This window comes from Triticum urartu, chromosome 6 (assembly GCF_003073215.2).
Source record: "Triticum urartu cultivar G1812 chromosome 6, Tu2.1, whole genome shotgun sequence".
NCBI lineage: Eukaryota > Viridiplantae > Streptophyta > Magnoliopsida > Poales > Poaceae > Triticum > Triticum urartu.
Genome location: NC_053027.1, coordinates 151444300 through 151461521, shown reverse-complemented (window position 1 = coordinate 151461521; position 17222 = coordinate 151444300). Strand labels below are relative to the sequence as shown.

At 46.3% G+C, this 17222-nt stretch overlaps 1 protein-coding gene across 2 annotated transcripts; it reads right to left on the bottom strand.

Annotated features, from left to right (window-relative positions):
• Positions 1-9829: 9829 nt before the first annotated feature.
• Positions 9830-16647, bottom strand: LOC125517482. 2 transcript variants are annotated; one of them, XM_048682684.1, is made up of 8 exons: positions 15498-16647; positions 15311-15403; positions 12759-12853; positions 12463-12597; positions 11791-11904; positions 11649-11711; positions 10175-11559; positions 9830-10092 (listed from the first exon to the last, which is right to left on the bottom strand). In XM_048682684.1, the coding sequence occupies exons 3-8, from the start codon at positions 12842-12844 to the stop codon at positions 9839-9841; spliced, it is 2037 nt and encodes a 678-aa protein (XP_048538641.1). In that variant the 5' UTR covers positions 12845-12853; positions 15311-15403; positions 15498-16647; the 3' UTR covers positions 9830-9838. The 2 variants fall into 2 exon arrangements, with proteins under 2 accessions (XP_048538641.1, XP_048538642.1); XM_048682685.1 differs by lacking the exons at positions 15311-15403; positions 15498-16647 and having other exon boundaries at positions 12759-13141.
• Between the last annotated feature and the right edge of the window lie 575 nt (positions 16648-17222).

The following is a 17222-nucleotide window of genomic DNA, read 5'->3' as shown; positions in this document are numbered from 1 at the left end:
GCGGATTTTTGGAATCGGATTTTGCTGGGTTTGCCCTTTGGTTCACATTCTGTTGCGCGGTAGCGGAATCCGTCGATAAAAGCTGAACCAAACAGGGCCATAGTGTCCTTCTGTGAATTCTGATGTCCCCTTTTCTGATTCAGCTATAATGTTCTTCTTATGTGAATTTTGATGCTCCTTTTTTTGTTAAATCTCAATCGGGAGGATTCAGCTCATCATGTTTAGTCTTGGCCATCTATATACTTTTAATAAAGTTCCTTGTTGTGGTCATTATCAAATTATATCTCCCCATTCTAGTTTGCATGCTATTCTTTTTCCAACTTGTAAAAATACTACGCACTAAAAAAATCATAATTTGAATTGTTGTGGTGTCAAATAGAATACAAATAAAGATTATGTGCAGATGGAGAGAAAAGAGAAGTAGGGGCTGTTGCTTGAGTTGGGTTCCTTTTTTGGGGCTGAAAAAGTAGGGACCAGCCCCTTATTGGCCTTTAGGGGCTCCCGCTGAAGATGCTCTTTTCAGTAGCTCCCAGCCATGGAAGTCGCTGATCCAGCTTGGATTCACCGCGTGAGGATCGCTCAGAAGCTCCCTTGGTTTTCTTTCTTGATGGCCCTCACTTGCACGCACTCCGCGGCTCAGGTCGGATGTACTGCTATGGGGTGGCCTTCTATGGCGACTCTTTTGGTTCCCTGCGCGCCTTGTCGATTTCCCTGCCCAGTCAACGGGGACGGTTGGCTGTGTGCATCCTGTATGTCGATATCTTGTTGGTGCAGAGGCTGGGTGTAATTGATATCTTTGTGATACCAATAAATTCCCCTTTTAAAAAAAGTCAACGGGGACGGAGGAGTAGCAGCTGTGCGAGGGAGGACGCTAGCTCGTCGAAATCGACGATGCATTTGCCGTCAGCATTCCTGAAGGCGATGGGCTAGCTTTGATCCTGCATGAATGTGCGGTTCCTGGGGGGTTTTGTCGTCTCGAAGTCCTGAACCGGATGACATCGCCGCTGTCCCAAAGCGATGCAGCCTGAAAAGTCATCTTCATCCTCGACAGCGGCAGCCCGGCTTCAGCTTTGCATCTTTCCGCCTGCAGCCCCCCACCCCTATCCTTTTTGTGTCTTTGTACGATTGAACTAATATAATTAAATTAAGCTAATGTTTGTTAGTGACAAATGCTACCATTTACGTTTTGTGTACCGTCCTGTATACTGTCTGATCTTTCATCCGGTTGACTTATGGTCAAGGTACTAATAAATGATGACAGTAAGTTATGAATGCCAAATACAGCTTAAGGCGTATTGGTAATTTGTTTATGCCCCCTCCACTTTTTTCAGGGCTTGGGACTGGCATTGGCAGTGTTAGGCCGCCCTACCCCCATTATAATATTTAAAAAACTTAAGAAATAATTATTTGTATTAGTGATTAGCTATATTTTTAATATTTCCCAAAGATAAATTAAAATTTAGCAACTGAATATGAAAGCAGGTCTGCATTCTCCATATAAAATGTAAGGATGTGCGGATGCTCTCACTATTGGTTTGCACTATATAATAAGGTTCAAGCATCAGATATAACATAATATAGATTGTCGATGTTTGGTATTAAGGAACTATTTCCACCAAATGTTAATGCATGCTCCAATACTTCGGCACGGTAGTAGACCATATTCGTCCTGCCATAACATCTTAGCATAGATAAGTCAGTTTTTATTTTCAGGATAGTATGCAGCGCATTAAGTTTTTATATATGTACTTATTCTTATGTAATAGGCCGGTAGCCTCATCTTGTCGAAGAAACATCATGCTGAAAGTGTGTTATTTGTTCATACCTTTACAAAATTTCTTTATAGACTATGTTCTTGACAACATCATCTTCGTTGCTATCTTCATCATTTACCATTACGTGCAGTCCATCCCTTTTTGTGACTCTTGAGAATGCTACATATAGCTGTCCATGTGTGAACACTTGTGTAGGTAGATATAGTCCTACCTTGTTTAGAGACTGACCCTGGCTTTTGTTGATAGTCATAGCAAAACATATTGATATAGGATACTGTCTCCTTTTTAGAATGAACGGCCACGCTGATTCAGTTGGTGACATGACTATTCTTGGAATATATACCTTTTCTCCCACATGTGTTCCTGTTATTATCTGTGCTTCGACGAATCTTCTTCCAAGTTGAATAATAGTCATCCTTGTACCATTGCATAACCCAGCACTTTGGTTGATATTACGTAGGAGCATCACCGGTATGCCAACTTTTAATTTTAGCTCGTGATTGGGGATTCCAGGGAATAGTAAGCTGTTTAGGAATTCTGTTGGATATAACAGTTCTGTTTGTGCATTTAAGGATGTTGCTTTGCATACTGTGTCGTAGCTTAGATAAGTTTTCTCTTCACCTTGTAGCTGATCCATTATATACTCATTTATATCGCGAACTGTTTCGTTCCTTGGACATAATATTGCTCTTTCTTCTAAGAATTCTCGCTGACGATGCCTCTCCTGCAAATTTGGATATATGCTTTCCACAATTGTTTTTTTGGATCATTTCCCTTTTTCAGTAGTATGTCACTTGGTATTTTTATCAATTCCTCACCTTCTGATGATGTATTTGTTCCATCGCCAATATTCAGAATCCACTCTGCAAATTCTGCTACCCGTTGTTTCTCTGATTCATCATGTGTTGTGCAGTTGAGTCGCATGTTCGTTGTCAGCTTCAATATGTGAAAGTGCTTCCAAAGATATGACCTTTTAATGGATGCAGTGACTATGTTGTGTCTTCTTCCCTTTGGTATAACAGGAAGGATCTGGCGGAAGTCCCCTCCTAGGACCACTGTCATGCCACCGAATGGTCTCTTGCTGCTGTTGACATTTTTATGCCTTAATATATCCCTTAAAGTCCTGTCTAGCGCCTCAAAACATATCTTGTTTGCCATTGGAGCCTCGTCCCATAGTATTAGTGACGTCTTCTTTAGTAGGTCTGCCAAGTGTGAACCTTGTTTAATGTCACATGTTGACTCTTCTGTAAGGATTAGGGGGATGTGGAACCTCGAGTGTGCTGTTCTACCTCCCTGTAGAAGCAGAGCTGCAATACCACATGACGCCACTGCTAGTACTATCTTGCCTTCAGAACACAGCTTTGTTGTGATTGCCTTCCACAGATATGTCTTACCTGTCCCACCATATCCATCCACAAATATTTGTTTTCCCAAATCTTTGTCAATTGATTCCATTACTGAGTCAAATGCATGACGTTGTTCAGAGTTCAGACTACCAAAGATCCTTGAATGCTCTTCTTTTTGCTCCTCTTTGTTGTAGTTAATCTCTTCATTGAGTAGTCTGTTTCCAAGTTCTTTTATTTCTGAAGAATCTGGAAGTTCTATTCCGGGGTATTCCTTAAGTGTCTTTCCAGCTTGTCTCATTAACTTCTCTATTTCCACCAAGGTGTTTCCTTGCTTCTGTGAAGCTGTGAGGCAAAGTGTAGGATGGTTCAAGAGTTTTCTCTGTCTATACTCCATGTCTTCGCTTAGAACTTCCCAGCATGATTCCCACATATTTTTCGGGCTTGTGACTTCGCAGTGGCATAAGATTGTTGTGAATAGTTATCTTAGCTGGTTGCCAGTCGCCCGGTTTATGCCTCATTGATGCACTCAAGCCACTCTTTGTCGTCATCGAGGAATCCTAGTGCTTTGCAAGTAGATTTGTATGATGTGTGGACAACTCCATTTACTGTTCTGATGTCTTCGAAACATGTGCTTCCTTTTTTGACGTTAAGTAGCATTCGCATGTAGTATTTTTCTCCACTTGCTGGATGGGCACAATATATTCTTCCAACTGATCTTCCTTTCTTCCTTTTGCTCCACTTCGTCTCTTCTTCCATGCCCATTTTGATGGGAACTCTGCATATGTTAATTCTCTGGCTTCTTCACACATCTTGTTTGTTTCCATCCACTGTGTAAATTTAGTGATTCCTACTCTTTCTTTTCTTACTATCTTTGTTAAATCTGTAGAATCTGAGAAAATGACCTGTTGCTCATTCTCCAGGTGGAAAGGCAACCTTTCAACGCAGGGATCTCTGAAGTTCATTTCGAATTGAAATATTCTCCAACACGCGTCATTCCCTGATATATATGTGCACTCTAGGTACCTCTTGATCTCATTGTTTTCTATTAGCGTTGTGGCTCGGTCATCACCTTTCTTTATGTATTTAAAAAGGTATTTTATCGATAGAGATCTGTTGCATACCTCGACATTTATGTGTGCTTGATATTTGACCAGTAGATTTCTATTGTATGGGACTACGTATCTGCTGTCCAACTTCACTTCCCCTTTCTGTATGTATCTTCCATTGTCTCGTCTTCTATATACTGGGTATCCATCTTCATCGACGGTGGTATTGCTGTTATATAATTTTGGGAACTTTCTCATGTTGGATAAGTCTGTGTACTAGGGCCTTTGTGGGGCTGCAGCACATGGTCCTTGTGGCAGTTAGGATAGAGTTCCTGAACATCAAGGACTGGCAGTTAGGATAGCATCTTAGACCAGCATCTTAGACTAGCATCTTAGACTGGCATCTTAGTAGCATCTCAGCATATGCTTGGCTGGCTAGCAGCCTATAAGTATGTACCCCAACCCCTCAGGTTGGCATGGCATTGTGTGAGAAATAAACCAACGAAAACGAAAATTGTCCCAACTCTCCTAGTGTCATCCACAACTATCAATGCTCAGGTTCAAAGGTCTAACAAGTGGTATCAGAGCCTCGTTATCTTGTACCCTGAGCATTTCCTGTGAGCAGCCCAAGTCGGTAGCAGCAGCTGCTCCGTCTGCCTCTGGTTACTTTCCTCCCTCCGGACTGTCGAGCAGCAGTTCGTCTTCAACAGCCTCCTCTTCACACAACAGCCCCCCTGCAGCGAGCCATGTCTGCAGGTCGCTCTCAGCACACGGCTACCTCGAGCATGCGGCGCCGGCAGGAGGCCGAGCGCACCGTGGCAGAGGAGCGTGAGCGAGCAGCTGTAGCAGCAGCTGCTGCGGCAGCAAGGGTGTCGAGGCTGGCTGCAGCGGAGCTGGCAGCAACCAAAGCGGAGGTAGAAGCAGCCATGGCGGAGTTAGAAGCAGCAGCAGCAGCGGACGCAGCACGTGAGGCTACGGCGGATGCCAAAGCACTCCGCGGCAGCTCCGGTAGCTCCAACAGCTCCGCACCCGCGGACGACGGCGCTGACGCAGACCGCGCCAAAGTGGCGCAAGAGCGGACGGCGCAGTGGGCAGCCGAGCACGCCCGCGCTCCAGGTGGAGGTGCGCACCGCGACGGCGGCTGCAACGACCAGGACCGCGGCCTCTACGAGGTCCGGACTGTGGTCAGGGATGTTGGTCCCAGTGCTGGGTGGCCTACCCTTACTAAAACCAACTACGTCAAGTGGGCCGGGATCATGAAGGTCAGGCTCCAGGTGCGGCGCATGTGGGAGGCAGTCCAGGACAGCAACGTCGACCACCAAGAGGACCGACGGGCGCTGGACGCCCTCATCGCTGCAGTCCCGCCCGAGATGCAGTTCTCGCTTTCCAGCAAGCGGACTGCCAAGGAAGCTTGGGACACCATCGCCGCGGCACGCATGAGTGGGAGAGCCTGGCTTTCAAGCCAGGTGAGGACGTTGATGACTTTGCTCTCCGTCTCAACACTCTGCTGCAGAAGTTGGTGAAGTTTGGTGATGCCACCTACACCGAGGAGAGAGCTGTTGAGAAGCTCTTTCGGTGCATCCCCGAGAAGTACAAGCAGATGGCTTGGTCGATCGAGTCCTTGCTGGACCTCTCCACGATGAAAATCGAGGAGGCGATAGGTCGCCTCAAGGTCGTCGACACCGACGAGCCACAGCCTTCCTCGGGGCCCATCACCACCGGCGGGAAGCTGCTCCTAACTCGGGAGCCGTGGGATGCCAGCCTTGGTGACAGGAAGAAGGGGGAGCCTTCTTCCACGACGGGCGGCCGCAAGCGTGGCAAGCAGCGTAAGACGCGAAGAGGCCCCCCGGGCAGGGCACAAGGACGTGCCGAAGGGGACGCCCGCGGAGGCGCCAAGGACGGCGCCGCTGGCAAGCCCAAGCCGGCACAAGACAACATCTGCCACAACTGTGGCCGGTTTGGCCATTGGGCCAATGAGTGTCGGCAACCACGACAAGGCCAGGCTCACGTCGCACAGGCGAAGGAGGAGACGGCTCTGTTCATGGTGCATGCAAGCATTGAGCTATCTTCAGCGACACCAGTCGCAAAAGCTCTCATCCACCTCGACGAGCCAAAGGCACACGCTCTTCTCGGCGATGCCTCCGGGAAGGACAAGACTACGGGGTGGTGCCTCGACACCGGTGCCACCCACCACATGACCGGTCGAAGGGAATTCTTCGCCGAGCTCGATTCCGATGCGCGAGGCTCCGTCAAGTTTGGGGATGCCTCCGCTGTGGAAATTAAGGGCGTCGGCTCCGTCATCTTCACCACCAAGACGGGAGAGCACCGGCTGCTCATCGGTGTCTACTACATCCCCGCGCTAAGGAACTCCATCATCAGCTTGGGACAGCTGGATGAGAACGGCTCACGCGTGCTGATTGAGCATGGGGTCCTACGCATCTGGGATCGCCAGGGTCGCCTTCTCGCCAAGGTACTCAGAGGTGGAAATCGACTCTACGTCCTTGATGTGCAGGTGGCACAACCGGTCTGTCTCGCTGTCCGTCGGGACGACGAGGCGTGGCAATGGCATGAGCGCTTTGGGCATCTTCACTTTGAGGCCTTGAAGCGTCTAAGTGCCAAGGAGATGGTACGAGGCCTGCCATGCCTCAACCATGTGGAGCAGTTCTGCGACATCTGCGTACTGACGAAGCAGAGACGACTCCCCTTTCCCCAACAAGCGAGTTTTCGGGCCAAGGAGAAGCTGGAGCTCGTGCACGGAGACTTGTGCGGCTCGGTGACGCCAGCCACACCAGGAGGTTGACGCTACTTCCTGCTGCTCGTCGACGATCTCTCTCGCTACATGTGGGTGATGATTCTCGGCAGCAAGGGAGAAGCAGCGGACGCCATCAGGCGCGCGCAGGCTGGTGTGGAGGCGGAGAGCGGCCGCAAATTGCGCGTGTTGCGCACTGACAACGGCGGCGAATTCACGGCGGCTGAATTCGCTTATTGCGCCGATGAGGGCATCCAGCGCCACTACTCCGCGCCGTACAGCCCGCAGCAAAACGGGGTCGTCGAGCGGCGCAACCAGACGGTTGTGGGGATGGCTCGGGCTCTCCTCAAGCAGCGAGGGATGCCGGCTGTTTTCTGGGGAGAGGCGGTGCTGACGGCCGTCTACATCCTCAACCGCTCGCCTACTAAGGCACTCGACGGCAGGACACCGTATGAGGCCTGGCATGGGTGTAAGCCGGCGGTTTCCCATTTGCGGGTCTTTGGCTGTCTTGCGTTCGCTAAGGAGGTTGGCCACATCGGCAAGCTCGACGACAGGAGCACTCTGGGAGTCTTCATCGGCTATGTGGAGGGCTCAAAGGCCTACCGCATCCTCGACCCAAAGACACAGCGTGTGCGCACGGCGCGAGACGTTGTGTTCAATGTATGACGACTTCATTGTCGAGTACGCTCACTTCAAGGAAGCCGGGGGAGCAAGCAGCTCCTCTCCGCCGGGCACGTCTACCCCGGCCCACAAAACTACATCGACTCCGATGCCCGCTACGCCGACGACACCACAACTGGCGACGCCGCATACTCCAGCCCCGGCGGTCACCACTCCGGGTTCGTCTTCATCAGCACCAGCTCACGCAGAGCACAACCCGATGAAGTTCGCTTCCCCGCTCACTCACGACGAGGAGCGGGTCGACGCGTGGTATGGAGGCGAACAGCTGCGGTATCGCACGATGGATGATCTACTCGGCGACCAGCCGGTGCCGGGACTGATGCCACGTGACCTGGAGGCGCAGCTACAACTCGCGTGTGAGGACGGCGAACCACGGTCCTTTGCAGAGGCCGAGAGAGATGCGGCATGGCGCGCCGCGATGCAGTTGGAGATGGATGCGGTCGAGCAAAACCGCACCTGGGAGCTCGCTGACCTCCCCTGTGGTCATCGCGCAATCACCCTTAAGTGGGTGTTCAAGCTGAAGAGGGATGGAGCCGGCGCCATCATCAAGCACAAGGCTCGCCTGGTGGCCCGAGGCTTCTTGCAGCAGGAAGGAGTCGACTTTGACGACGCCTTCGCTCCCGTGGCACGGATGGAATCCGTGCGACTTCTCCTTGCGCTGGCTGCCCAGGAGGGCTGGCGTGTCCATCACATGGATGTCAAGTCGGCATTCCTCAACGGTGACTTGAAGGAGGAAGTCTACGTGCATCAGCCACCGGGTTTTGCGATTCCCGGCCAGGAGGGCGAGGTACTCCGCCTGTGCAAGGCCCTCTATGGCCTACGGCAGGCACCTAGGGCGTGGAACGCCAAGCTGGACTCCACGCTAAAGAAGATGGGCTTCGAGCAAAGCCCGCATGAGGCCGCTGTCTACCGACGGGGCAGTGGAGGAAATGCCCTGCTGGTGGGCGTCTATGTTGACGACTTGGTGATCACCGACACCAAAGATGCAGAGGTAGCGGCATTCAAGGAAGACATGAAGGCCACCTTCCAGATGAGTGATCTGGGGCTCCTCTCCTTCTATCTAGGGATTGAGGTGCACCAGGATCACTCCGGGATCGCGCTTCGACAGTCCGCCTACGCCAAGCGCATCGTTGAGCTAGCTGGGCTCACCGGCTGCCATCCAGCTCTCACTCCGATGGAGGAGAGGCTGAAACTGAGCCGCGACAGCACGACGGAGGAAGTGGATGCTACGCAGTACCGACGCCTTGTGGGGAGCCTTCGCTACCTCACCCACACACGGCCGGACCTAGCATTCTCCGTCGGCTATGTCAGTCGGTTCATGGAGCGACCGACGTCGGAACACCAGCAGGCAGTGAAGAGGATCATCCGCTACATAGCAGGGACCCTCGACCACGGCCTCCACTACCCTAGGTGTCCGGGGGCAGCACACTTCGTCGGGTACAGCGACAGCGACCACGCCGGCGACATCGACACCAGCAAGAGCACGAGCGGGATCCTCCTCTTCCTCGGCAAGTGTCTCGTGAGCTGGCAATCAGTCAAGCAGCAGGTGGTGGCCCTGTCCAGCTGTGAGGCTGAGTACATAGCGGCCTCCACCGCCTGCACTCAGGCGCTTTGGCTCGCTCGACTGCTTGGTGATCTTCTCGTTCAAGACACCAGAACGGTGCAGCTCCTGGTGGACAGCAAGTCCGCCCTGGCCCTGGCAAAGAACCCCGTGTTCCATGAACGGAGCAAGCACATCCGGCTGAGGTATCACTTCATCCGCAGCTGTGTGGAAGAAGGGAGCATCGAGGCGAGCTACATCAACACCAAGGATCAGCTCGCAGACCTGCTCACCAAGCCTCTTGGGAGGGTCAAGTTCCTCGAGCTTTGCTCCAGGATCGGGATGATTCAACACTCCCACAAGACGACGTACAAGACTTAGGGGGAGAATGTTGGATAAGTCTGTGTACTAGGGCCTTTGTGGGGCTGCAGCACATGGTCCTTGTGGCAGTTAGGATAGAGTTCCTGACCATCAAGGACTGGCAGTTAGGATAGCATCTTAGACCAGCATCTTAGACTAGCATCTTAGACTGGCATCTTAGTAGCATCTCAGCATATGCTTGGCTGGCTAGCAGCCTATAAGTTTGTATCCCCAACCCCTCAGGTTGGCATGGCATTGTGTGAGAAATAACCCAACGAAAACGAAAATTGTCCCAACTCTCCTAGTGTCATCCACAACTATCAATGCTCAGGTTCAAAGGTCTAACATCTCATACATCTGTTATCGACCATGCATGGTGACTTTGTGTTGGCTGCACCACATGGCCCATGTATCATGTAGTTTTCAACAGCTGCATATCCTTCTGGATCAATGTCCTTGTCTGGGATCTCTGCACAAGTTACCCTGTCAACCTCTGGTGGTTCAGGATACTTGTGTTTCTTTTCCTTTTTGTCGAGGAATATGACTATGTGGGCATGTGGGAGGCCCCTTTTTTGGAACTCTATTGTGTATATAACTACAATTTAGAAAATAACCATTAGTTATTTTGGTATAGAAAATTAAATAACAGGAGTGATCAAGTCAGTAGGGTATATTACTTGCAAGTGTTTTTCCAAAGTATCCCCTTTCTCTTATGTCTCTCATGAACTCCTTGAGCTTTATGTGGAACACTCGATCAACAATATCAGGTCTTTCATATGCTGTTTGGCCTACTTCCTGTAGCATAGCTTGAATCTCCGGCCAAGCTGTGTTGCACGTGAATGTCACAAATAGGTCTGGGTATCCAGCCCACCGACATATTGCCATAGCATCTTGGAAGTTTTGTGCCTTGTATCTAGGGCTATCTGTGAAGGTGGATGGCAGTAGTATCCTCTTTCCTACTTGGTCAGCCCTTGTATCTCCTCTATCTATTGTGTCCTGCAAGCCAGCATATAATTCCGTTCTTAGGTTTCCTTGATGTGTTTTGATCCAGTCTAGCCTATACTGCAAAATGCATGCAAGGGCATCCACAATGAACTGCAATGTAAGCTTTTCACACATCAGCAAGTGCATTGATTGGTTAGTACGTTGTTGTATACGATACGCATAGTATTCCAGCATTGTTACATGCTTTCTCTTGCATTTTGCACCTTCTTTTAATATGTAGGGTATATTTTCTCTGTACCCATCTTCTCCATAGGGGAACAATAGTGGATACTGCATAGCCATGAATTTTCGATGCTTCTCTGATATTCTTCTCGGCCTTGTGTCTCTGTACTGAACAATGATATCCCGTCCTTTTCTATTTTCTGCCGTATCATTCACAATCAATGCTACAACTTCAGTTGCAGATGGCATGTCATTCCGTCTTACATCTGTGCGTCGCTTATTGATTAGTTTTAATCTCACGTTGTGATAGTCACCTTCTTCGAATCTGTCCCTTGCCATTCTGAATGTTTTTGCAAGTATATTATTTCTATCCAGCATATTTTTAAGGCCCTCGACGATGTGAGGATCTATCGACTCCCTTTTATCTTCTGATGTTGACGCATTAATCCTGTTTTTTACCTCATTTTCGGTGTCATAGATATACAACTGTGCCCAGCGTGGTTTATCTTCACCTTCAGGTAGTAGAGTACCTATTCTGTGGTAGTTTTGCCCATTCATTCTAAAAACATAAGGACCACCGCCATTATTTATTTCTGTGTCTACCTTTCCTCCCATTGTTGTGAAAGCGAACATGGAGTTGTACAATCTGATATTTTGCATGTAGTTTTTTGACCTCTTTCCGTTGTCTTTCCTTAGCAATTTCGTAAGGTAAGCCGGCGGCTCTCTGAATGGTGGCAAATCGACCTTGCCCTGTTGGCAACATAGTCCGAAAGATGGCATCCTTCTCGCTCTACCTGAAGTTCTTTCTTCGTACCAGAAAATTGCACCACATCGTTCACACTTGCAGCTTGGTTCTCCGAAGTTCCAAATTTCCATATCAGTCCTTTCCGATGTCCTGTTCAATTTTCTGAATTTAGCATCAGATTTTATATGAGTAATGTATGTTCTCGTTCATACTAATATAATAAACTTAATAGATCTTACATATCTGGTGTTTTTTTCTTTCTCCTTGACTTTGATGTAGTACACCTTTTGTTACTTTTAGTCCTGTACACGTGCATAACAGAAACAACAGGTTTATGAATGTCCAAATTTTAGATGTTGATTGTATTTTCTTGTTACTTACCTTGTAGTCTTACCAGCCTGGCCAATCATTGCTTCATTTTCTGTCGTTGTTTCTGCAACCCTCTTGCTTTGCATTTTTCTTTTCCGATACAGCCTTGCCTCTTTAGCTTTGTCCCTGCATAAACATAAATGCCATTTAGTAGAAATAAGAGATGGAATTTCCAGCATAAGCAATGCACATCTGTACAGGACATGGTTCCTTGTGGCAATCCAACAATGTTTTTTTGCCACAGTTTTGGTTTAACCATAGTCCATGGATATGTGCTATCATGATTTTTTTGTTTCAAAAACATACTCCGTAGCTACAGTCAGAACCAATCGTAACATGTTTTTGTGATTTAATAGAGCAATTTAAATTAGCTGCACCTGGAGATATGGAAATGCATGGGCGACCGGGCATTATAAGTATTTGTTTACGGTAAAATGTTTAAGATAAAATTTTACTACATCAAATCCACCGAGTTAATGAAGGGATTTTTGTAAGCTTTGAAAGATTTGAGCACATAGATAGCAGAACTGATGTGCAAGCAGAAGCAAGCTATATAATGTTGCTTCCAGTATACCGTAGTACCAGTCGTGCATCATAATGATAAAGTTTAGCAATTGAATTCAGAGAAGTAACTAAACCAAATTGATGATAATACACATGCGGGCAATCTGAAGATTTGCTTACTTCACATGGATTAAAAGTTGTTCTTCTAGTATAGTTGCACGGTCTGGCACTTCTCCATTTATGATCGAAAGCTGTCTCATTTTCTTTGCTTGAAGTTTGATTCTCCTTTCTAATCTTGCCGTTTTTGTTGACTGTCTGAATTCACATCAATGAGATAATAAATTAAAATATCGTTTTTCCCGTCCAAGCTAAAATTAATTACGAACCCACATGCGCCTAACGGGGATTGTTGCATTTTTAGTTGTAACATTCTTGTGATACCACCAATAAAAGATTCATGATTAGTAACGGATCACCTTGTTGGATTGCATATTTGATTGTTCTTAACCATCTTGGCAGGTTTCTCACATTCCTTGCTATGTGGTCCACCTTTTCTTTTCATTGTTTCTTCCTGCACAATAGAGAGTGCAAATATGATGTTAAAGAGGATGATATTATAATATCATTACGGACAGTGTCCGACCTAGAAACTGTGGTTTGCTGGGGCGACGGACGGCAACAGAGATCAATGTCGATGCACCCGCTGGTCGCTAGACAGGGGATTACCCTGCTCTGCCACTTGAGACCTGGGCCGTCCGACCCTACTTGCCCCAATGGTGGCCACTGATTACAAAGTAGTGCTCAAGTTTATGAAGAATTATTTTTTTTATTACCTTTCACCTTATAAATATTTGTTTTCTGTTTTAGAAGTAAAGGAGATCAACTTTCAAGACCAGTGATTGTCTGAAAGCTTTAATTTTGAAGAGGATATTACACAAATATTGCGAGTATTTTTTAATAAAAGCCGACTGAGGCAATCTCTACCTGATTAATGAGGTACTTTTTGTAGACAGAATTACTGAGGTACTCAGGCATAATATTATGTGAACCATTATCTGATCTACAAATTGCAAGTGGATACCATACTGCACTGCCCTTTGCTTCTGAATAAAACATATTCATTGTTGCAATTAGACTTCAGACCTATGGAAGCTGTTCCACATCCCCAAATTTATACTAGAGGAACACGCTAGTCAATTAAAGAACGGAAAGAACGGAAGTTGGCAATGGAGTTTTAGTGAAGAATAAGATTGTAATTGAGGATGGCAAGTTCATGGGCAATAACGATCCAAAAATCACAAGGGGAACTTATTCTAAAATGCACACATCACAACATATTTTAAAGTGCTTCCTTGCTCAAATATGAATGACACTATGAACTTTGTATCAGATAAACAAATTAAGTAAACCTTTTGCTATCATGATGCTATATATTAACCTGAAAGGATAGTATGGTAACAGGTGCATAAGTGGTGGAAGAAGATGGTGCTCATGGGCCTATTTAATACTGTTGTGAATATAATGAAGTTCACCAATGCTTTTCTTTTAGAATATCATGTGAACTGCCATGTAGAAATCAAGAAACTAGACTACAGGGTAGTATTACATCGTCTCCATTTTCAGTTCAACCCTAGATACCAGTTTCTTGTCAAATTTTTAGCAATTTCCTTTCATTTGCAACGCATTGCTCTTTGACCTCATAAATATCCTCTAATGATTCATTTCCTGTCACCTCTGTAGATATCTACATATTCTAAGTTTGTTCTTTATTACTTTCTCAAATATAACATGACCTGATAAGATACATATCAGATACAAAAATTAAGTTAATTTTTAGCTATCATGATGCCATGCATTAACTTGAAAGGATACTACTATGATGAAATGTGCTTAAGTAGTACAAGATGAGGTGCCTAGGGGCCTATTTAAGACTTGTGAATATAATGAAGAAGTTCATCGACGCTTTTTATATACTTCCTCCGTCCTATAATGTAAGACGTTTTCAAAAAACGTCTTACATTATGGGATGGAGGGAGTAGTATATTATGTGAACTTCCATGTAGAAGTAAGAAATGGGAATTCAGAGTACTATTCCTTTATTGTTACTGTCTCATTTTTTATTTCAACCATAGATACAGTCTTCACCGTCGAAACTTTATAGATTCTTTTATTTTCTACCACACATGCTCTTTGACCCCACATATGTATTCTGTAATGATTTATTTTTTGGCCATCTCAGTAGGTATATATTCTTGTTGGACTGGGAATGCGCCAATTCTAGGAATTGTAACGTTTGTGATGGGAGGCTCATTTTTTCTCAATACTTTCCAGTTATCCTCAATATTTTAATAAGCTGCTATTAATCACAGAATGATCTGAAACTTCTGATTTTTTTTGTATCTTCGATGACATCTTTTACCTATGCTAATCCCATGCAGAGTGTAGAATCACGTTAACTACCCCTATACTCCATTCATGGAATCAATATGTACACATTGTGTGAAAAAAGTATTCAAATCTTTTCTTTGATGGTGTTTAAGAGTTAGGTAACCATATAATATTAAAGAGGGCAAAAGTATTAAATATAAAAACTAAAATGATGTGCTAAGATGGTGCCCGCGCATTTCAGAGAACTAACACGGAGCTACAATGTCTTCAAACACTTCATGTATAAGTTCCTAGTCTAAAGTCCTACACATTGTTGTAACTTTAGTACAACTTTGTACTAAAGTTGTACTAAATGTGTGACAATTAATATGAACCGGGGAGTAGCTAATTACGTTTTAATGACAACACTAACTTCATCTTGCATGTTGACACAAAAAATACACTAGATAGAGCTAACATTGATCTAAAACATCTTCAACTACATCATGTCAAAATTTCATCTCTAAGGCTGCCATATGTTTTTTGGGAAAAAAATAATCCAAATGAGAACGAGCTAATACGATATCACACAGTTAATTACAAGCTCAACAAACAACTGAACGATACCGTGCATGTCAAAAACAATCCATGCATTGCATACCTAGAACATTGACGTCCAGCTCTTCTATTACTTTGGATGTAAAATCCACTCCCAGAATTATCCAAGTCCCCTCTCCAAAATGCTAATCGATTACTAAAACAACATAAAATACGTACTTAAGAAGTAATCAAACTTAAATCATATACCTTGCATGTGTAAAGGAAAATAGGCATATGATAGATCTTACCTTGATCTATCTTTTCTTCAACTGTAACATCTTCTGAATCTGATCCCAAATAGTTAGAAATTGCAGTCAGAAGCTGGTATGCACCGCTATCTTTTCATCGCTGGTCTAAGAGCAGAGAGAGAGAGAGAGAGAGAGAGAGAGAGAGAGAGAGAGAGAGAGAGAGAGAGAGAGAGAGAGAGAGAGAGAGCAATCAGAGAGGTAAGATGAGGCACGGACTGCTTCCCTTCCCCAGGGAAACAACTAGTTTTAAAGACCCATGCACATGTAAAGACAGCAAGTGTCCGCCCAAAAAGACAAATTGGTAAGAGTATACGATACTAGTGCATGGTATTACCTTCTTTATTTTAGAAAACGATACTATAAAGATAAGATTGCATAACAATTCTCTCATTGCTAGTGTATTTTGCTTTGTACACATAGAAGCATGTGATCTCCGGTAAAAAAAGAAGCTATTCTCTTGGCCACGTCATAAATTAAGAAAAAGACGCTCATTCGAGTTTCAAATGTGCATGCGTATTTTCATGTATCAAAACAAGTATAATCTTGAAATTGTCTTTCCTTGAATTGAAATTATTATTTTTGTCCAGAACATACATGTTCATCTTTGGTAAAGAATCCTAAGCCTTGAACAAATAGTACACGCGTAATGTTTTTTATACGACCCGCCAACCAGGTTCAACTGCCATTAGCGTTTCTAGCCTGACGCAGTGTAGCTTGTTTAAGGTAATGCAAGCTTTGGGACACGTCCGGCTCTCCCCTTTGGTGTAAATTGCACTGCAACGAGACTGCATCTGAGGAAACAACCGATTCAGGTGTTCCACAAGAACTTATCTAAGGGGTGCTTTGAGTTTCATGCCATGTAGGGTTTCATGCCATGTAGGCCCAGGGAATCCGTAGGTAAGCAAACAGAGCCTGTACGAGAGGTGTGCATGCTATCAAACATGTCCTAGGGATGAAGCTGCAACCTTAGTCATCTTTAAGCATTGCTTATGATCATGTAATGATGCAGCGCATGTGCTAGCTAATCATAGTTATCATAATAAGTCCTATTTTAGTTGGTTGGATGAGCCTCCTGATTTCTTGATAAGGGAACTCGGGGACGATGTAAGCGTGTTTTAATTCAATAAAGCTAGCCATGATGGTCTTTCCTCAAAAAAGAAGAAGAAAAACACGTCCTATGATCACGTACATTCTTATTTTGTAGTTTTTTTTACATTCTTCTATTTCACATTCATTGCTCACCTCAAATCCATCTGCAACAAGAAGGATCCTTTTCCAACGTGAAATTCACATGTATGTTAAAGACTCTAATAGTACATACTAGAATTTATTGTCCATTGCCTCGCACCCCTCGCGTCGCCTCCCCCCGGGCGACGCCAGGGGCCCCAACCCTAGTGCCGCCAGCACCTCCCCCTCCATCCCCTCCTGCCGCCGCTGCCGCTGGCGTGGGCCGCGGTGGCGGCGGGCCCGGTGCCAAAGGTTCTGGGCGGGGGGAGGCGGCGGATCCCATCTGAGGTGGCGGGGGCGGCCCTTCTCATGAGATCCAACGGCGGCGGCTAGGACGGAGTATCCGGGCTGTGCGGCGGGGGCCCGAGCACCATCGCCGGCGGAGCGGCAGCCCTGCATGGACGGCGGCAGTGGCAGCGCCCCATCCGGCGAGGTGGGTGTCCTGCTCGTGATGGTGACGACGGCTACTGCGGATCCAACGCCCTGTTTGGATCCGTC